This window comes from Diadema antillarum, unplaced genomic scaffold (genome assembly GCF_040938485.1).
Source record: "Diadema antillarum isolate AM-2024a unplaced genomic scaffold, OU_Dant_1.0 scf00000137, whole genome shotgun sequence".
In the NCBI taxonomy this organism is placed as follows: domain Eukaryota; kingdom Metazoa; phylum Echinodermata; class Echinoidea; order Diadematoida; family Diadematidae; genus Diadema; species Diadema antillarum.
Window position 1 is genome coordinate 1,114,398 of NW_027271026.1, and position 22,448 is coordinate 1,136,845.

Consider the following 22,448-nt stretch of genomic DNA (forward strand, 5'->3'; position numbering starts at 1 on the left):
TGGATCCCAATATAACAAAATTTGAAGACCTACTTATTTTGATATCCCTCCCTATACATGCACTGGACTTGTACTGTCACTGCCTGGTAATTCTTATATCTATTTTATCTCCTACGGCAACCAGGGATGACATCTCATAGCGCTTTGTACCAAGTTGAAAAGGCGCTCTAAAAATATAAACTATTCTGTTATTACCCCTTTGCATGCCTGGAGTGCTGATTGGAACAGAAGACTCCATGGCATTGTACACAATGTACAAAGTCACCGACAGAGAAGGGGTTAACCCTACGTGTATGTGTGTTTTTAGTGCTGATTGCAACAGAAGACCCCATAGCATTCTACACACTGTCCAAAGCCACTGGCAAATAAGGGGTTACATGCTTGGTTCATGGCCACAATGCTTCACAAATGTTCAGCTAGACAGCAGAGAACCAACTAATAAAGAGGAAAATTTTATGCGAAAGACACATGATTGCCTTGTCGCAATAATCACGTTCCTTTTTAGATTCTGTGATAGGATACATGAACACACAGTTCTCAGTCACGAGGAAAATTTTGAATTTTGGCCCATTTTCAGTGGCAAATATCACAACACGAAAAACATATGTACCTTCTTAATTTAAAGAGTCTTTGAAAACATATGTGACCCGCTACAACAAAATGATCCTAAAGTCGGGCGAGGTCAATTATTTGAAAATTGCATGTCATAATTTCCTAATCTTTCTGCTTTAAATTGATATATAACACATCTTATAGAAATAATCGCCTGCGGAGATATCGATGTTTAAAAGAGAGCATGTCGAGACGTCTGGGAAATCACTGTTTCGAGAAAAGCACCCTGAAAGTTTTCCTTGCGACGCAATCACGATCAAGGGACACGCAAGTCAGTTTTCGCCTCCGGACAATAGAAGGCAAGCCCGAGCAACTCCCGAAATGCTCATTCAAGCACAGCGTCGGCGGTCTCCTCACCGACCAATCAGTGACTAGGATGCCAGGAGAAGCGGCTGGGCATAGCGCACCCTGCCTGCACGCACCAGTCGACTGGGCAGTGTGTGAGCTTCACGCTTCGGTTAGCGGCAAGCAGCAAACTGACCAATGAGATCACTCTGGTTGTTGTTAGGGGCAGAGCCTATCTGTGGCGCTCAATCCAAATTTTGGAACCAGTTTCTGCTTCGTTGAAACGCCAAAAAACATGGCCCAGAAAAACGCTATTTTTTGGTCTTTCCTTTCACCATTTTGCTTCAAAATTTCGACAGATGATAGAAGATATGTCAAAATCAGAAAATCGTAAGTTTTGACCAATTTTGATGCTCTGACTTCAAACTCGATTTTCACGGCTTCGACCGTGCGCGACTTGAGGACCCTTTTGTTGTAGCGGGTCACATATATTTAACTTGACAATGAATTAGGCTCTGTGCTACAAAGTTTTGTTACTTTTTATTTCACCTTATCTTTTCTTCTCTCTTAGTCTTATGTCTATTTTCCCTTACATATCTACAGTTTCCTTCCTTGCATAGAGCCGTTAGTTCATATTTTTTTTTGAGTATGCGCAATATAAATGTGGTTTATCTACTATCATCTGGCTTGGCAGCCTACTGCACGTCACTGCAGCTATGGCATACTGTACAAAAGCCTTGTGCCGGGCCTTAGCCGTTGCGTCACGACGCAGATAGAAACCACTCTTGTTGGTTGAACCCCATTGAAGGCAAAGACAGAATAAATTGCATGATAAATGGTATGACGTCACATGTGGATGAGGTAATGTTGGGGGGGGGGGGGGAGGGGAGTTGGGCGACATCCCGGCTTCTACGTACACAATCTTGGCTCACAAGAAAAGACCACTATCATCACAGCACCTATTTATAACACATACCAAACAACTATGCAAAATACAAACAAATGAATGAATACACGAATTAAAAAACAAACTGAAGTTGTAAAAAAAGAAAAAAGAAACAGGATGAAATAATACACAAACATCAATTGATAGAATATAGGAAAAAAATCAACCAAAACGTAAAAGTACATGAGGTACAGGCATTTGTTTGCCATGAAAGATCTTCTGAATCATACTGTAACAAGCCAGCAAACGTCGTGTGCTTGATCGCAATGAAGGCTGATATTGCAAATCATATTTTCAATACCACGGTAAGTGGGAGGGAAAATTGTGTTGCAACATTTTCTTTTTCAATTTCCCTGCCCCTCCTACAACTACTACTATGTTTAAATTTACCTGCTGACGGAATAAGACAATGCTTTCAGGGTTCACAATTTGGGGCAATCATATTTGCTTTTGCCCTCTAGTACCCCTATAACATTCACTATAAACCTGTGCATACAGTCCCACATTATTTCCTGAAAACCTGATTTCACATGGCAAGTTCATGATCTATAAAAACTAAAAACTTGCAGCATGGGCCCCTTCAAATTGATTTGATTTGATTTGATTTGACTTTAACAATTTCTGCATTCCCCCCCCCCCTCAAACTAGCACACAATTTGACATGGGAAATATCTGAGCACTTGATTTAACTTTTAATTTCTGTACTCTTTTCTTCAAACTAGCACACAAATCTGATGCGGGAAACACTTGCTCAAAATGAAGGTCAGAAAGTTCACTGGCACCATTGACATAGCAAGCAAAATATGCATACACTATCTAGATGACTCTGGTGAAGACAAGCACTTTTGCAGGCTTGAAGATCTGTGGGTGTTTGCCACACTAGCTGCGACACATGTATACAACATTTGAGGAATGTCCTGAAAAAATACGAACTGACTTTCCGGGAAATCTTGGCAGCCACAATACTTTAGAAAAAAACAGACTGAATCTTTAGTGCATCACAGAGAGTAGTTCTAAACATATTTTGGTAACAAGTACTCGTAGTGGTATATTGCCACTTGGTCTATAATATCAGATGGTCTACTTCCCAGTTCGTCTAACATCACTACGGCTAAACTCATTTGGTCTACTATCAATTTTGTCTAATGTCTGTTTGGTCTAATCCTTACTTGGTCTCAATGTCCAGTTTGGCTAATTATCATTTCGTCCAATGACCAGATGGTCTAATTGCAATGTTGACTCCCTGCATTTTTTTTTTTCCATTTTCATTGTTTAATAGGCATCTAAACTGTGGGTATTAGATGAAATGGGCATAGCCCATCTGGAAGTAGACCAACTGGTAATGAGGCTAAGTGGCAATTGGACTAAATGGTCATTAGATGAACTGGTTGTAGATGAAACAGGATTAGACCATGTGGGTTGAGACTAAACGGTGATTAGACAAAGTGGAAGTAGACCCTTGTAGTTTGGTGCATCATCTGCAGACTTGTGAAGTAGTATTTCAAGAAGGAGAGGAAAGAGGAGGAGGAGGAGGAGGAGAAGGAGAAGAAATAGAAGACAAAGAAGAAGAAGAATCTGCAATATCTGGGACAGCATATGAGCACAGTAGTAAACATCACATAAAAAAAAACTTGATATCATCTTGATTTTGAGCACACTTTTTGTCACTTTTCATGCTAACAGGTCATTAATTCTGATAAACGACATAATCTTACAGCTGGCAAAGGACTACACATTTTAGTTTATTGAGTACTATTACAAGTAGAATCTAGCTACCTGACCTAACTTTGAATTCTCCAACAATGATTACACTCAAAACTGATTGACAGAACATTGTAAAAATCCAGGAAGGTTTTAGGAAGTAATGTGATAATATCACTTCACTCTTGTGTATATTTGCTGTATCTTTGCAGCATCGACAGAACATCATTTGTGCATGCTGTAAACACATACACAGAAAACAGACAGATTAACTGACTCAGAGACAGAAATATGGATGTATAGATTGACATGAACAGATAAATACATAAAGAGAAAAAGAAGAAGAAGAAGAAGAAGAAAAAGAAGAAGAAGACGAAGAAGAAGAAGAAGAAGAAGAGATAGGGAAGGAGATATCAGGAACTGCCGCACAAAAATATTCATAAATAACATAGCTGCAGTCCAAGTTGTTGTGAGATATAATCTACAAGATTTCCTGTGATGGCAGCCTCTGGCATTTTGCTGGACAAACAGTTTGTGGCTGGCAGTGGGGTTGGATTACACGGATGACTCCTCTGATTGATGCTCGTTTCATCTACATGGGCAACTTCTGGAAATCTTCAGGCCGATTGGCCATTGATATGGCAGCTATTACACCACTAAACTGCCATAACACTTTAACAGCAAGTTATTACTGCCATCAAGATGATAGTATTGCTACAATGGGGCAACAGTTTATCTTCGGGAAGTTATAGAATGTGATTCGCTCTCTAGTGATTGCGAGAGTAACAGCTCAGTGGTTTGCATTGGTATATGGTCAATCTGTCCGACTGAAGTCCCTTCCAGTGTCCTCGTGAGGTCAATAACCTTTGCAAATAGCATTTCTCTAGTGTGGTCTGTCAGTCCATCAGGTTGGGTCAACAAATTGCATGATGTCCACGAAATGGAGGTATCAACTTTTTCATTTCACAATACACGCAGATCATTTCAAATGTGGTTAAGTTTTGCTGTGTCAATATCAAGTCTGCCCCCTGCTGTAGTGATGCATCTTTAAATCAGAAACTTTCATGGATTTGCTGCATCGCAAATTAATTTTCTTACCTCCATTACATGGACATCACATGTAGTATATAAACACTGTCAATAAATCCTCCTGCCTGAAATTGCAATACCCATGACGCTTGAGCAGTAAAGCTTGGTGGGATACCATTTTCTTTCTGATGTCATTACTGGCAGATATTTGTTTGGTTATTTAATGAGGCCTAGTTTTTGAGTTCTAGTATGTCACAAGAGATGACCCAACCCTCCGGACTGACCCAATTTTGTCTAGCTTTCAATGTCAACACTGGCCTATCAGATAAATGCTCATAGATAATGCATAAACACAACCCAACCCCTCCCCCCCCCCCCCCCAAAAAAAAAAAAAGCATGGAAAGGCTACCTGAAGTTCTATGAGACCTTTGCAAATGTATTACTTACAAAGTCTGTGCAGCTAATCATGGAAATAAGCAAAGGTCAATCTATAGACAAGTGCAGTAACGCTATCAGGCATTATCACCAGTTTTCTTCTTTTTTTTCCTAAAGCGGTGAAGACTGGGTCATTTCCAGGAATCTGATTCCCCAGCTAAGCACAGAGTACGGTTCAAAAATCGATAGAATCAATCCTCATAGACTCCCGAATAGATTGAATTTATCTATTTACATTGGTGTGCCACGGTCTTTATTGGTTCAATGTCACTTTCACTTTCAATAGGTGACTTCCACCCGCAAATGATGAAACATGATCTAGAAATATGCCTATTGCGAGGAATGCAATTTAAATCTGATTCCAAGCTTTCAAAAAGAATCTGATCGTGATGAAATATGCTTTTGAACAAGTTTACCAAGTAGCACTCCTGCTAGTTTGGAAGGGCTTCAAGTTAATAATACCAGGTAAACACACACACACACACACACAAACACAATAGCAGATATAGATAGATAGATAGATAGATAGATAGATAGATAGATAGATAGATAGATAGATAGATAGATAGATAGATAGATAAATAGATAGATAGATAGATAGATAGATAGATAGATAGGTAGATAGATAGATAGATAGATAGATAGACAGACAGACAGACAGACAGACAGACAGACAGACAGACAGACAGACAGATAGATATAGATTAAATATGAGCTATGAAAACAATGCCAACATAGATGCTAAGTATATCAAGATTCTCATAAGTAATATGCAATCAAAAGTTTCTTGCCACAAGAAAGGCAGTCAGCTCCAATTTGCAAAGAATTTCATGCTTCAAATGTTTCTCGTTTTACAGTATATTTCATCAGGTTTTTCTACTAGGCAACAGCTTACAAAAGCTAAAACTACAACTCAAGTCTATTGTAGCATCTCACATCATGTAAGCAAGTAACCCTGATTTCTTACGACCTGTTGTTGGGACTGTCCAATACAGACGCCGCCTTAGATTTCAATAGTGCCAAACATTTCATTTCAGCGGTTTGATTAACATTCAAGAAATAGAACATGACAAGGTTTGGGGCTTAGCTCAACACTGGCCGGCAATATTTGTATCGCCCGATTTGACTCGCAGCCAAATAAATATCCAATCTGCTTCGGTAAACCTTCCCCGTGCCTCATGACACATTAAAGGTCCCTTGAGGAAGATGTCGCGGAACCCAATAAAAGGCTGCCAATATGATATTGATAAAGCGTATTCCCCCGGACTGTGAGTCTAATAAAAAGGAGGAAATAATGAATTTATAACTGGACAGGGAAAGAGACCTGGATGGCTTCAGCAATCACCGGCTTCCCCGTGCAGGAAAAGGAGGACACCATGAAATCCCCGGTTGCTAGATGGGGAACTGGGTACTACCAGTTCTTTCTGGTATGAGGGGAGGGGTGGGGAAGTGGAGACAAGGAGAAGGATAGCATCCAATCAAATCTTGAGAGGTATATACATATTTTTTAGGAGCATAATTCTGGGACCAATGATGTCCCCATGTCATTCTGACCCCAGAGGGAGAGTAAGGTATGGTGGTTGGGGGGGGGGGGGCGGGATGGGAGGGCTATCTGTTACTGGTGATTTCCCTTGGCTAGCTTTTAAAATTTTGATAAGTGTGTCTACTTTCTCATGAGCAGTTACACTGTGTACAACTATGTCATGTGACTATAGTATATTCCTCCCCAGACCCCCCCCCCCCCTCCATTCACCTTACCCCCGATAGTTCTACTCCTACACATCCATTTCCTGGTAGTTATTGCTTAGGGGGGAACTCCCCACATGGCATATCTGGGACACCGCTGCCAAACCTCCACGATATGCAGCACGCGGCAAATATGACGCGACACGCAGCTCGCATCAATGTGGGAATCATCTGTTTTTCACACCAGATTGTCCTGCAACGGGGCAAATAGCATTGTGCTGTGAGCAAACAGCGGCCAAATCGAACCCGAATGAGATTCCCCGGCTCCGAAATGAAGAAACGGCGGACGACCATATTTACCCAGATGCAGAAACGAGTTTGTGCTATGGAGAGGGGCTCGCCCATACATGTTCCGTGCAAGATGTAACAGGGTCGGTTTCATGAAAATTAGATTACGGCAAACAAGATGCGAAGGGAATGCACCAACATCCATAAAGATTTAACGCAAGCAAACACAGTAAGAGACACCGTATCCTGCAGAGAGTAAGATACTGTACACCTATGAATTAGGTCACGATTCAGTTACACTCAGTGTAATTGATGCTAACTATGTACTATGTACTTTCTCTCATCAACTCCCCCCCCCCATGATTTTCTTGAAAACTTTTAATATAGGATGTGATCTCTTTTTTAAGCCCCTGCCCCCTCCCCATATTTGATCATAACAAATTTCTACCCTCCTCCAACCTAGGCACAATGCTCCAAGAATCGCTGATGATCTTTCAGTCAGCATACACGTCCTATGCAACTCTTTCCTCTTGTAAACCCATGCCTTCCATTCCATCTACTGTATACGCCAAATATTTTGCGAGGTATTTATTTTCGCGAATTTTGCGAGTCAGGTGCTACTCGTGAAATTAAAGACACGCGAAAATATTGACTCTGATCCTGATGTGAATATGATGTATGCGTGTACATTTCTCCATCAGCACAGGACTCCACGATCGCGAATTTCATCACTCACGAAATCGTAGGGAAGTCCCGATTCGTGAAAATTTAGACTCGCGAAATATATGGCGTATACAGTACTCAGTGTAACAATTTTTTCTCTAAACTCCACCTGGGATAGCATGACATGAACAGATAAAGAATGCAACTGATTCATCAGTAGGGGGATTTACACTTGCTTGGAAAAATCACGATTTTTCTAAAATCGCGACACTTGGGTGCAAGTTGCTAAGCAACTACACCCGAAACGCCCTCGAAACATCACCAAAAAAAATCGCCAGCCGGAGTGCGATTTTTTGAAACATCGCGATGTTTGAGGAGAAGTTTAGCGAGTGTAAACCCAAGCTGAAGAAATATCACAATTTTTCATCATGTGATTTTCGGTATTGGATTGCACCGGGAGTTTACGCGCGCTCCAGATCCCTCTTTGGAATGTGTAGAGTACGTCGCCCATTGGCCAGAGTAAACGGTATACATACTGTACAGGTAAACGGTCGATCCTTGGCTCGTGGTCTCTCACCTCCCTGATGACACTATAGTATATGAAAACTAGTAACAAACCTGAAGTTCTCCAACCACGTATCATCACCCCATGACGACTTATGAAAATAATATTCTCCCAGAAATGCATTGATTTAGGAGTGCCCATAATTATACTTCTCTCGGTATACGTTGACTTCGTGGAATACAGGAGCACGTAACAAGTGTCGGTAAAACAATGGTGAGTTCTTGCTGTCGCCTGATAAAATACCAGTCCTAAAAAAAAAAACTAAAAAAAAAACGAGCCTGCTTCTCACTTCTGTCATATTGGCGAAATTTCATGATCCTCCTGAATGCTGCATTCATCAACTTTCCCATACTTACCTGAAGTTTTACACACCTACTACGTATGTGATCTAATGTGGCAAGCTATATAGTTTTACCGTAAGTTTACACTCTCGAGAAACACAAATTTATGTGTGCATTAGACTGATAAAAACCCCTGGCTCAATGGTGTAGCTGTGAGCAAAATAGACTGCACTGTAGTGAATACGAATAGCGCACGCTTCCACTCGTCTACCGTGTTGAAGAGAGGTAAATTACACATGCGCACTACCGACTAAAAAATTGCGATGTTTCGTGAAGCTCAAACTTCGCATGTTTTTGCGCAAGTGTAAATGGTTGGACCAAAATAACATGATTTTAAAAATCGGGTTGTTAGTAAGTGTAAATGCGGCTAGTGATATCTACATAAAATCTACTTATAATGTAGTATGATACAGATATAATCTCCTACCATTTATATGAGTAACCTTTACACAGCACTTTTTTTTTTTTTGGGGGGGGGGTCACATTTGTGCAGATCCTAATTGAACAGTCTCCTCCAGGTCAGTTCTTTGAGGATCAATGTTAAAATCATTCATTGCAGCATTCGGAACCCTTCTACACAGCAACATAAAGCAGGTAAAGCATATCTGCACATAAACAAGTTGTCCATCTATTCAGGTGACTTAGAATTTAACTGTCAAACAACTTTTTTTTTCCTTTCTTCCAAAAAACAATCTTGCAATATCTATTTCTCCTTTCTTCAAGTACTTGTACACAGCAAATTAATCTCTCCTTCTAGCATATTTCAACTATTCATTGTTGTGACTTTGTTCACATTGTTTGTTTGTTTGGTAAATAAATTTCATTTCATTTCATGTCATTTCATTTCATTCATCAATCCTTGCATTCCCAGAGAAGCATGATCTGGTATCAAAGAATTGCACTGAATGTAATGCACGCAATTCTGTTGGTTGTTTTCTGTCAAACGCTGCATAATCTCCATCTCAATACCTCTAATACTTGATAATGGTTCTTATTAAATAATAAGCCAGTCTAAAAAACAATTTACAATGCAGTATGCTAAAGGGAAAGGACTCCTCTATTCTGGCTACAAACCATAGATGATGTAGCCATGGTAGTTTATGTCATGACAACCGTTATGGCAAGTAAAACAGGACCCACTGTAGTTTATCATCCCGTCGCGCCATCTCCGGTGTGATGGAGGGTGTATGCAAACTCGGTGTCAGGTGCATGAGACAGACATGGGTACAGGACGCCACACAAACACACACACACACACACACACACACACACACATACACATGCACTGCTCATGCAAAGGAGAGCATGGGGGGGGGGGGGGGCTAGGTTGTCATATTAGTGTTAGATGAATAGAAAATTGAATTACTAGCGCAAACACTACAGAGGCAACCTTGACTTCAGCTCCCATCAGGACGGCGTTTTGTCACGATCACTTATGCACGTGATTGAGGGAGCAGGAATCGTTTCGTAGCTAGGTGCCGTATCTAGTGTCGCATGCAACGACCCCATTCACGCAGCACCAGCCTAAATGGGCACTGAAGTGTACCTCCTGCAGAAATGTTGGCATCTTTTAATTGGCATCCTTTGTAAACAGAATAAATATCATTCAATACAACTTCAAGGTATGAAGCACCTCAAAATGAATACCATGTGACAATGTGAACACTACAATGTATATGTGCCACTGCATATCTACCATGACATGTACATGTATATCTCGTACACCTGCAGCTCGCATCTATCACCTAGCACTATTTTAAAATCAGTATTCTTTGCTTTGTGTTTGGGATAACAGCAGCAATTCTTTCAGTTTAAAGCACTGTCAGTGAGAAGCAGACTTGATCACCCAATTTATTCTAAACTGAACCTCGGTGAAGCTTTTCAATAACTTTCATTGCTTAGAGCAAGAACAGGTATCTATAGCAGTTCTGCAGCTTGAGAACTAATATGTGGGCAATTTATAACAAGACAGCTTGTACAGCACCATAGACTGAAAGAATACTGTATACGCTATATATTTCGCGGGGGGTTTATTTTCGCGAATTTCGCGAGTCGGGAGCTATTCGCGAATTTAACAACACGCGAAAATATTACCATCCAAAATGAATCCCTTGCCTTGATGATACGAAAATTTCAGTACTAGTAGTATACCATGTCATGGCTTACCGAACAGACCATATACTGTACTGGCTAAGCTTGTTTACGTACATATAGCACGTCCATGTCTACTTAAACTGTAGAGAGCCAATCCATTATCGCAAGGGGACCACTCGTCAGAAATCTAGCGCGATGGACTTAACCACTTAAAAAATGTTGAATTCTAACTTACTAGTTAGTAGAGTTTGGTAAGTTTTTTTTCATGCAGTGTATAACTAGTATCATTCTTATTTGCTAGTAAGTTGAAAATTCACACTTTCTTTGCCACTTCATATTTTCTCTGGTCCCCCAATCGCGAATTTAACCACTCGCGAAAATGTGTGACAGCGGCAATACGCGAAAATTTATGTACGCGAAAATTATAGCGTATACAGTATACAAGCATGCATTCATGGGCTGTAATGTTGAGCATTCTGTGGTATTTGCACTTTACACCACTATACCTTCAAATACACAAAGTTTGTTGAACTTCCAATTCACCTGCTAATGAGCATCATAGATTGATACTTGTAAGAATCAACTAGCATTCAATGTCTAAAGAGTCACAAGGATTTTTTTAATGTTTTCACTGCTGTACTTTCAAATGCACACAAACTTGGTGTTGCACAATCAATTCAACAGCTAATGAGCATCATATAATTAGAGAATAAGAATCAGTTTGTATTCATGGGCTAAGCAGACGAGCATTCTTTAAAGTTTACACTGCAGCACCTCTGAATACATAGACCATGTCCTGTTCTCCCAGTTCACCTGCCGATGAGCGCACCTGCTGCCTACAGTACCACGATGATTACATTAAACATTTTTAATAAGGAACAATTTGTGCTGGCAACGAATTAAGAGTGCGGCAGGAAAGTGCAGTACGACCTCGCGCGAACAGCTCTCGAGCGGAGCTCACATTACGCCCAGCCTGCCTGATTCCACGGAGCTCCATCACACTTCGCTGGAGTATCTCCACAGACTGCCTGGCCGTGCAGTAGCAATCAAACCGATCCCTTCATATTTCTCTCATTCCCTCCCATACAAGTATTCATGCTGCCTGGGCATAAATCATCAGCGGCCTATCTAAATTCACTGACATTAATGGTGAATTATCCCTCAGCCAAATATTACTCTTCGCCCACTTTCTTCAACTCCAGCACTCTCTCGCCCTCTCTATCTTTCTATCTCCCTCTCGCTGACTTGATAAATCTTGCCCACAGCTGGGGCGGCTCAATATTATAATCTGGTGCAGCTGCACTCTTTTTCCTGCTTGCCATAACAACTCATACTGTATATTTTGCATAATTCACATAATGCGCGCAGAGGTACAAGCACTACATTTCCGTTGAAAGTGACCAAAATATCTCAAACATAATCTTGCCTTGTATGCGCTTGTCTTCTCTTTTATAGTGTATCCTGCCATGCGTCAACTGTCAAGCCCTACATTATTGCATAGAATACCTGTTCTTTTAATTGATGATGGTATCGAAATCGACAATGGATGCTGGGCATAAAATCTAATAAAACGATCTAATCAAAAGGAGACTCTAAACTTTTCCACTAGTGGAGATGCTCAAAGTATTTTACTACATATCATTACCTCTGCAGTAACTGAAATCAAATCTTTATGGAAAGTACAGTACATACAATGTATGAGATGGTAGATGTGATATTTCATCAAAACTCAATGAAAATTAACTTCTGTTTATATGTAACGTCTCTTTCATCAAAACTCAATGAAAATTAACTTCTGTTTATTTGTAATGTATCTTTTAATAACACAAGGGTAGATCCCTAAATTTTGTAATAATGGGCATACCACAGACTAAACTGATGAGCTGCCTCATTGAATACATGTAGTCTATCACTAGATCACACATGATTGAACTTCATCAAATTCATCCTTAATCATCCCAATCTGAAACAGAATATTTGACCTCTGAATGTGATTATATCAACTTTGACCTTTGACCTTCTACCTTGTGACAGGACATGCTAACCCTTAAAGCTTACATGACCTGGATGAGTCCTGCATTAACTCTATGGGAAATTGCACTATCTCAACAGCACTGATTATAGTTGTTTATCTTTGTATATTCGTGAATATGTACTCTTGATCATGAAGTCTTCTGTGGTACTAGAAGTGCTCATGGCAGAACGCAATGGCACAACATGTGGACGATTCAACAATATAATGCCTTCAGTACCACTCACTCACATAGAATACTAAGGAATGATAAATAGAAATGAAAAGATAGAAAGACAGATATCTTGACAGATTGATAAATAGAACGAGAGAGAAAGAGGGAAAAATCATTGAAGAGAAGGGACAAAATCATAAAATGTACCTGCAAATTTACAGCTTCGGATAAAAATGCTACTGGCAACCAATAACAAGGGAACTGGCACTTCTTCCCATCTCATTTTCTCTTCCCATCGTATTAACGTGCACTCGCCTAAAATGTGCAGTATATTATTTTCAAGCTAAGTGAGTATGGATATGTTTCGGGGCTTCCGCGGCAGTCAGGTTAGGCCGTATAAAACCACAAGGCACGCAAAGCACTGCACTCCTTTGTTGGCACCGATACACATGAAATGTCGAACATGCAGGATATGTTTCAGGTAACTTCATCAAGTACGCTCCTTCACTGCGCACGAACCCCAGGGAAATGTAAAGCAATGTGTTGCTCCTAAGACGGCGGTGGCCAAATAAAAGGAGTCACATCTCTTAGAGTACGACTGCACATAAGTCGAGTCCTTTGTGGCAGAGATATGTGGGAACGAGGTATACCAAACCAGATATTATATTGCAGAAATTGAATTTAAAGTAATACATGCAGCATGTCAAATATCTTTATTTAAATGTATATTAGTACATGCATGTATGTACATTTGTATACGTATGTCTGTATGTACACTGTATGTATGGACAACAGGTATAGGTATGGACATGCATCTATCATTTTTTTTCTAATGTATAGATCTACCTTTTCATCTATCCATACAAAGATATTCTCTGTAAGGAAATATACACTTTGCAAACATTTCAACATGAATGTTATCCTTCTCCTCAATGCTTCTCTAGCTACATAAAATTGCAGTTGAAATAGAAAATTCTACATTCTGGCAAACCAAACAAAAGATTCTTTACAAACCCAATGTTCGTTCGCTTTCAAAAACAGTCACGCAGGCAACATTTTATGATGGAAAAGAGGGCAAAAGTGAAGTTATGAATCACTGGATTGGATGACCACAAGAAAAGAGTAAAACAAGCACTCTTGTTTTTTTTGTAAGTGTTTATCTGTGCATGAGCCCATTGGTTACATGTCAGTTTAAAAGGACATTTGATAATATACATCATTTAGCTAGAGCATATATCAGACTATCATCAAATCATTTTTTTTTTTTTATAATCAATGCCAACCTGATCTATGATTTGAAGTAAAGCCATATGGGCCTAGCCTGATCCATAGAAATGTTTGTTGTTTGTTTTTAAAATTAGTCTGTGTTTGAACGTTTCTTACTACATGTCGTTGACAAAAGAATTGACCTTTAATTACAGAGGCCACCAGCTTTCCGTCTTGTGCCACTTCCAGAACTGGTCTTCTTTATGCGTTTTGGTAAGTATTATGTCAGTTCCCATATCTCACTAAATTGTGTGTATAATGTTATTTGTTTTCACAAGGCATGTTAACAGCAAAGCTATTTTTCCCCTCTACCTTTACCTCAATCATATCCGGCCTCAGCTTCATGTAAAAATCAAGGAATACATATTCTGAACTTACACAGAATAAAACATACATTTCTATAGAATACCCAAATCTCCCCTTTAAAAAAAAGCAAAAGAAAAAAAAAACACCCAACAAAACAAACAGAACATCCTATTCTTGCTTAGAGTGGCTTTACAACCTTGCATCATTTATAAAACCAGTATGCTAATCTTTGCAGACAGTGACTGCCACTACATTGTTTTTTGTAATGCACACTGACCCATTAAGTGACACTGATGATTGTGAGTGACAGGGGGTCACTCTTGAAAGGCAATGCTCTTTCAAAAAATATGTGCGCTGTAAAATGCATCTTTGTTAGCACACAGTGAGCCAATGGCCCTCAACAGTAGGGATTAGCAAACTTTTCTCTTTAGAGGGAGGCGTGGGGGGGGGGGGGGGGGGATGGGAGTGTTCATATCATTTCAGGTGGTTTTTCATATTAAATGTCCCTAATTAAAATGTCAACTTAACATTTGCTACTGCACCATTATGAGCAAGAGACAAAGGTTCCAAAACTTGTATAAATACAGAAACCTCATTTGTGTTCAGCCAAGCTCACACTCATGGTCACATTGTTTTGGAAAAGACATCATGAGCAAAGAAATTTATTAGTAGCCATGATAAAAAATCATGAGTGTACATACTCGAGCAAGATTTGAACCTACGACCTCCTGATCACCGGACAGGTGTCATCTCCACTAGACCACCGAGCTTTCACCTGACAGCATGTGTTGGTTCTAATCCTTATAGCATGCAGCGAGTACTGTGTAATTATTCAAATTCATGAAATTCTTCCATTGAGATGTTTTCATGGCAACTGATTGACAAATTGCCCTACATCGACATAAATAAGCACTGAATTGATCAGTGTTTTAGTAGTAGCCATGATAAAAAAATCATGGGCGTACATACTCGAGCAGGATTTGAACCTACGACGTCCTGATCACCGGACAGGTGTCATCTCCACTAGACCAACGAGCTTTCGCCCGACAGCATGTGTTGGTTCTAATCCTAATAGCATGCAGTGGGTACTGCGTAATTATTCAAATTCATGAAATTCTTCCATCGAGATGTTTTCATTGCTACTGATCGACAAATTTCCTTACATCAACATAAATAAGCACTGAATTGATCAGTGTCTTAGTAGTGGCCATGATAAAAAATCATGGGCGTACATACTCGTGCAGGATTCGAACCTACGACCTCCTGATCACCGGACAGGTGTCATCTCCACTAGACCACCGAGCTTTCGCCCGACAGCATGTGTTGGTTCTAATCCTTATAGCATGCAGCGGGTACTGCATAATTATTCAAATTCATGAAATTCTTCCATTGAGATGTTTTCATTAGCCAGGTTCACACATACAAAATAGCGGATGACGATCGCGATGCACATTCCGAGTTTTTTTGCAAGCGCCCACACGTACCAAATTAGCGGGATAGCGATTGCGATCGGTATCCCGCTAATTTGGCGAGTGTCCACACATACCGAATCATCCCGCTAATTGCCGATAGAGATAACAGCAAAGCCTGCAAACTGGATCACACAGCGCCCTTCTCTATCACTGCCTGTGCGCACTTACCTTTGTCCATTGTCTTTTACGCGTCAGTGGTGTGGTTCGCGCGCTGTTGTTGTTGTGCTCCAAAGAGGTGAAGGACCTCTTCGTGGAGGCCTCGCTGTTGTGATGTGCGCATTGCATGATGGGATATAAAAACTCGAGATTCTAATCCCGACCGTTCACACGTACCAGCGCGGGGCCAATTATTCCGCTAATTGACGAACCAGCGCAAGATTTCTTGGGATTAGCATCGCGATGCTTATCCCGCTAATTTTCGGATTTTTTTTTGTCCACATGTGCAAAAAACTCGGGATGACGATCGCGATGCAAATCTTGAGATTTGTATCCCGCTAATTGGTGTACGTGTGAACCCGGCTACTGCAACTGATTGACAAATCATTTACGTCAATGTAAGGCAATTTGTCAATCAGTTGCGATGAAAATATATCGACAGAAGAATTTCATGAATTTGAACAAAAATATAGCTCGTATTTTCACTTCAGATTTCTTTTTTTCACATTTTCTGAGAAATTAAGAAGAATTTCTCCTAAAAATCAATGGATATTTTGTGCCCGGTGTACATGACATAATCTGGGCAATTGTGTTTATAATAATGCAAGTGACTTGTTTTTCATTTCAACAATTCAGATGGTGCTGTCATGGCATTCGTGAACCCGCTTCTTCCCCTGTGGGGTAAGGGTAATTTTATATAAATGTGTGTCTGATTGCCAATTTGAAGGAGGGGGGGGGGGGGGTCATAGTAGTGTATGAGATTACAGAAAGAAGTTGATGTCTGGATGCAAAATTACGGTTTATGAGTCTGCTTTAAGACAAGACTCTCGAGAGCAAGACTGCTGTACATAGACAAAAACGTAGACAAAAATCAACGCAAATCAGCATTGATGCGGTGGAGTTGTGTGAGCCTACCATAGGAGCAGAAATTGATGTGATTTCTGCACATCGCAACCTACAAGCATCTCTTGCACCTTGTCAGGATCATCCAGGAACAGATTTGTGTTTGTTTTTGTTTTGTTCCTGCTTTTGTACAGGTAAGTTTGCATTTTCGAAGTTTGTGCATTGTTATTTCATCTTTTTTATCACTTCAGTTTTCATAACGTTTTATTATTACTAAAAGGTTACACATAATTTCATACCCTTCTCAGTTTACTTTGTTTTCCTTATGATACCTTATTCTCTGCTACCCAAGAAAGTGAAATGTCTACGTTCTTTTCAAGAAATGAAGTAAAATTTGAATCGAAAAGAGAATTGAATTGCAGTGTTTCAGACAAGAAACTACTTTTGTGAAGCATATCAAAGATAAATGAATTATTATGCTCTTCTCCTGTGACAAATCACATCCTTATACATAAACATAGGGACTGACTAATTTGTCTAAAGATCCTAATGATTCTTACACACAATTTGACAAGTTGAAATAACAGGTTGGATTTTTCCTTCTTTATTTTGCAGTCTGGTGGCTGCTTTCTTAGACTGCTTCTTTTTTTTCTTTCAATGAGAACAGAGTGTGTACACTAGTTGATTTGTGACCATTTCACATACTTTGAATGTGTACATAGAGAAAATGACAATGTAGTCAGCAGATTCTCAAGATTCTTACAAACAGAATTTCACAAATTAAAATAGGTTGGATGGATACAGAGGAGTATCATGATACATGCACAAGGTCTTTTTTCTCTCCCCTCTTCACCTGCATATCTGCTTTGTATTATGACATGTAACATTTACTTTAATTGAAGTGTACAGTATCCCATGCATGACAAAGTTCAAGGTAGTTCAAATAGATTTTTTTTTTCACATGCTTAACATCTATGAACTAAATGAAGTAACATCATACATTATTGCAGTCCACAAATATTGATACTGAAGCTTATATTTTGATAAGCGATTATAAACCTGTGAAATATACAAACATCAGGTTAGATTGTGAGGTAGAACAACAGTGACAAGAACAGTCAATTTGTTACAACAGTATACCGGTAAATAGTAAACAGGCGTATTTAAATGACGCAGACCCAAAGATGTCAATCCTGCATTGTTCATATATAAAAGATGGCAAAGTTTGAAAGAGGAATTGTGCAGATGTCTCAGTGCCATTACTTTTATTTACTCTTATGTATTAAACACATTTCGATGGCTGTCAGCACATATATCTTTACTCACACATAAAGTTATTAGCATCTTGTTGCCTCTAATGATCACTGGGAGGGGAGAATTTCCGAAGAAAGTTAGCAGCAAAGATGCGCAGGAATCTCTCTGTGTCTCCAAATCTAATAGTCTCCGCACAATTTCTAAGGCTCCCAGCTTATTAAATTCCCCATCAAAATCTCATCAGGGCCTCTAAATAGCACTAAGTGGGAATCTCTGCAGGACCGATGCGCGGCCCCCACATCACCGCAGAAGGTGTCAAAATATGTTTTCAGGGAGGATGAGACAACCCAGCTTGATCAACAGGCAACATGGGGCCAATATCAGAAGGACAGGGAAGGAAGGGGAGGGGAGGAGATGGGGGGGGGACCTTTCAAATTAGACAGAGAAATTGATAAAAAAAGAGAACATTTGATAGATATGTGTGGTGCACATGGTTCCCTGACATTCACTCCTGCAACAATTGCTCCCATGCAATACCTGCATGCCAAGCCAAATATAACTTCTATCCACAAACATAACACAAACCTTAATTCTAATCCTCCTACCAAACTAAACGTAAAACCCTACTATCACAACCCTAACCCTACGCATAAGTCCTTCGAGAAAATAAGACCCCACCAATTGTTGCAGGAGCAAATGGTCGTATCATCATGGCACAAACACACAAACAAACAAACACACACACACACACACACACACACACACACACACACACACAAATACACATGCAACAAGGCAAGTGCTCTCTTAATTTAAACATATTTGTGTGAATCTTGAGACTGGTATATATCCAACAATTTCTCTAATTTATCTATTCTCACTGGCCTATTGACTGGCCCTCTAAGAACATGCCAAGCTTTCCATCAATATCAAAATGTTACAGACTGGAAACTAATGACATGTAAATGTGTCTCTTGCCCAAGTTTCTCCTGACCTGAAAGAGTTGGGTGAATCCACAGGAGGATGGAAGATGACTTCGTGGAACCTGTGAAACCCTAAAGGTCAGTGCGAAGTGTGGCACACGACGGGGTCACTTATACAGTGATGGAGGTGGATGAAGAGCTAATGCCTGAAATGCAACACTTTCTCGTATTGATTTGATCTCGCATATTCTTTGCATCCACAGGGATACCAACCACGTAAACAGCACTGCAGTATTGTAAGGGTTGTAATGGCATATTTCTAGAAGAAAAACAGTGTTTTGACCTTTTCTGCAATAGACATGTATTGTACTACAATTTGGGAAAAAAATATTTTCCAAGAAACCTGCAGTATTTTTGGCAAAACACAGTACAAAATAGTTGGTATCTCCACATCTAAGCTAAAACTGTATCTCCACTAGGCATGTAATGCAGTGCACCCTGCTACAAAAAGAGGGCTTCTACAGATCATTCTTGCAGTGTTCTCAGACCTACACATGACTGCATCATTACTGGGTACATTTCATGCATAAATGAAGAGAGGTTTGCAGTATAGATATTTTTGCCTAGAATATGGTACGATGCCCAATAAAAAATCTGCTACATAGTGGCTTCATGTTTAACAAACATGCTCTTAAATGTTCCAGGTTTATTCCCCCCCCCCCCCCCCCCCCCCCCCCGGCGTCCTGGTTATGCTTGCCCTGGGTTACTGTATAAGCTGTTATTTTCCCGTACATATATTTTTTGTGAATTAATAGGTCACAGACATTTTCACATTAATTTATGATTCCATACCCCTGCTTCAGACCAAACCACATTACATTCTTCATTAGATGAATGAATAAGCATTTCTAGATGACCTAGTTCTCATCGGCCACCTGAAAGCCTTTTCATCCATAGCCCCCACTCCATGATTCCACGACCATATCTATCACTGGAGCTCAGCGAAGAAATGTCAGCATTTCATGTTAAATGGCATGTAACATGGGCACAGCTTCTTGACAAATATGTACCATGAAGGCAAACAAAAGACAAATATTGTGAGAGAGAAAAAAAACAAGAAAGGGGGAGCATGGGAGTAAAGGGAGAGAAGAGATAGAGAAGTAGAGAGGAGAAATAGAGAGATAAGAAAGTTAAAGAAGGGAGAGGAGAGATAGCGAAGGGAAAGAGGGGATGAGAACAGATGATTAAAGAGAAGAATGATGGAGGAGAGATAGAGAAGGGAGAGGAAAGATAGAGAAGATGAGAGGAGAAACAGAGGAGAAAGTTAAAGAATGGAGAGGAGAGATAGAGAGGGGAGAGGGGAGATAGAGAAGAGATGATAGAAGAGAAGAATGATAGAAGAGATATAGAGAAGGGGAGAGGAGAGATAGAGAAGGGGAGATGAGAGATAGAGAAGGGGAGAGGAGAGATAGAGAAGGATAGGGGAGGGATAGAGAAGGGGAGAGGAGAGATAGAGATGGGAGGAGGACAGATAGAGATGGGGAGAGAAGAGATAGAGATGTGGAGAGGAGAGATGGAGAAGGGGAGAGGAGAGATAGTGATGGGGAGAGGAGAGATAGAGATGGGGAGAGAAGAGATAGAGATGGGGAGAGGAGAGATAGAGAAGGGAAGAGGAGAGATAGAGATGGGGAGAGAAGAGATAGAGATGGGGAGAGGAGAGATAGAGAAGGGAAGAGGAGAGATAGAGATGGGGAGAGGAGAGATAGAGATGGGGAGAGGAGAGATAGAGATGGGGAGAGGAGATGGAGATGAGGAGAGGAGAGATAGAGATGGGGAGAGAAGAGATAAGGGGAGGGATAGAGAAGGGGAGAGGAGAGATATAGATGGGCAGAGGAGAGGTAGAGATGGGGAGAGAAGTGATAGAGATGGGGAGAGGAGAGATGGAGAAGGGGAGAGGAGAGATAGAGAAGGGGAGATGAGAGATAGAGAAGGAGAGGAGAGGGATAGAGAAGTGGAGAGGAGAGATAGAGATGAGCAGAGGAGAGATAGAGATGGGGAGAGAAGAGATAGAGATGGGGAGAGGAGAGATAGACGTGGGGAGAGAAGAGACAGAGAAGGGGAGAGGAGAGACAGAGAAGGGGAGAGGAGAGATAGAGATGGGGAGAGGAGAGATAGAGAAGGGGAGAGGAGAGATAGAGATGGGGAGAGGAGAGATAGAGATGGGGAGAGAAGAGATAGAGAAGGGGAGAGGAAAGATGGAGAAGGGGAGAGGAGAGATAGAGATGGGGAGAGGAGAGATAGAGAAGGGGAGAGAGAGATAGAGAAGTGGAGAGGAGAGAGAGATGGGGAGAGAAGAGATAGAGATGGGGAGAGGAGAGATAGAAGGGGAGAGGAGAGATAGAGAAGGAGAGGGGAGAAAGAGATGGGGAGAGGAGAGATAAAGATGGGGAGAGGAGAGATAGAGATGGGGAGAGACGAGATAGAGATGGGGAGAGGAGAGATAGAGATGGGAAGAGGAGAGATAGAGATGGGAAGAGGAGAGATAGAGATGGGGAGAGGAGAGATAGAGAAGGGGAGAGGAAAGATGGAGAAGGGGAGAGGAGAGATAGAGATGGGGAGAGGAGAGATAGAGAAGGGGAGAGGAGAGATAGGCATAAAGAGAAGAGAGATAGAGGCAGAAGGAGAAACATATTATGTAAGGGGAGAGGAGAGATAGAGAAGTGGAGAGGAGAGAGAGATGGGGAGAGAAGAGATAGAGATGGGGAGAGGAGAGATAGAAGGGGAGAGGAGAGATAGAGAAGGAGAGGGGAGATAGAGATGGGGAGAGGAGAGATAAAGATGGGCAGAGGAGAGATAGAGATGGGGAGAGAAGAGATAGAGATGGGCAGAGGAGAGATAGAGATGGGGAGAGAAGAGATAGAGATGGGGAGAGGAGAGATAGAGATGGGAAGAGGAGAGATAGAGATGGGGAGAGAAGAGATAGAGAAGGGGAGAGGAAAGATGGAGAAGGGAGAGGAGAGACAGGCATTGGGAGAGGAGAGATAGGCATAAAGAGAAGAGAGGATAGAGGCAGAAGGAGAAACATATTATGTACCAAGGGCAGGTTTCAATGACCACCTTTTGAGGAGAGATAGAGAAGAGAAGAGGAAAGGAGAAATAGAGGAAGAAGGAGAAACATATCATGTACCAAGGGCAGGTTTCAATGACCAACTTACCCGTTCTGGTTCAGTGTCTACTGCTTCTGAGTTCAAAAACTCTCTCATTATGTCAGATTCACCGATCACCCTGACAGCCGCCACTGTAACGAGAGAAAGAGAGGGAGAGAGACAGATAGGAATTGAATGTAAGATTTGTGTATACATTGCACTACAATGTATACTTTTCTGCCTGCAATAAA

At 40.8% G+C, this 22,448-nt stretch overlaps 1 protein-coding gene across 1 annotated transcript in view; it reads right to left on the reverse strand.

Annotated features, from left to right (window-relative positions):
- Positions 1–22,448, reverse strand: part of LOC139721054 (sorting nexin-27-like) — a 119,874-nt gene that overhangs the window by 17,983 nt on the left and 79,443 nt on the right. The window contains exon 4 of the mRNA XM_071632384.1: positions 22,267–22,349. Within this exon, the coding sequence (XP_071488485.1) occupies positions 22,267–22,349 (83 nt within the window). The remainder of the gene's footprint in view (positions 1–22,266; positions 22,350–22,448) is intronic.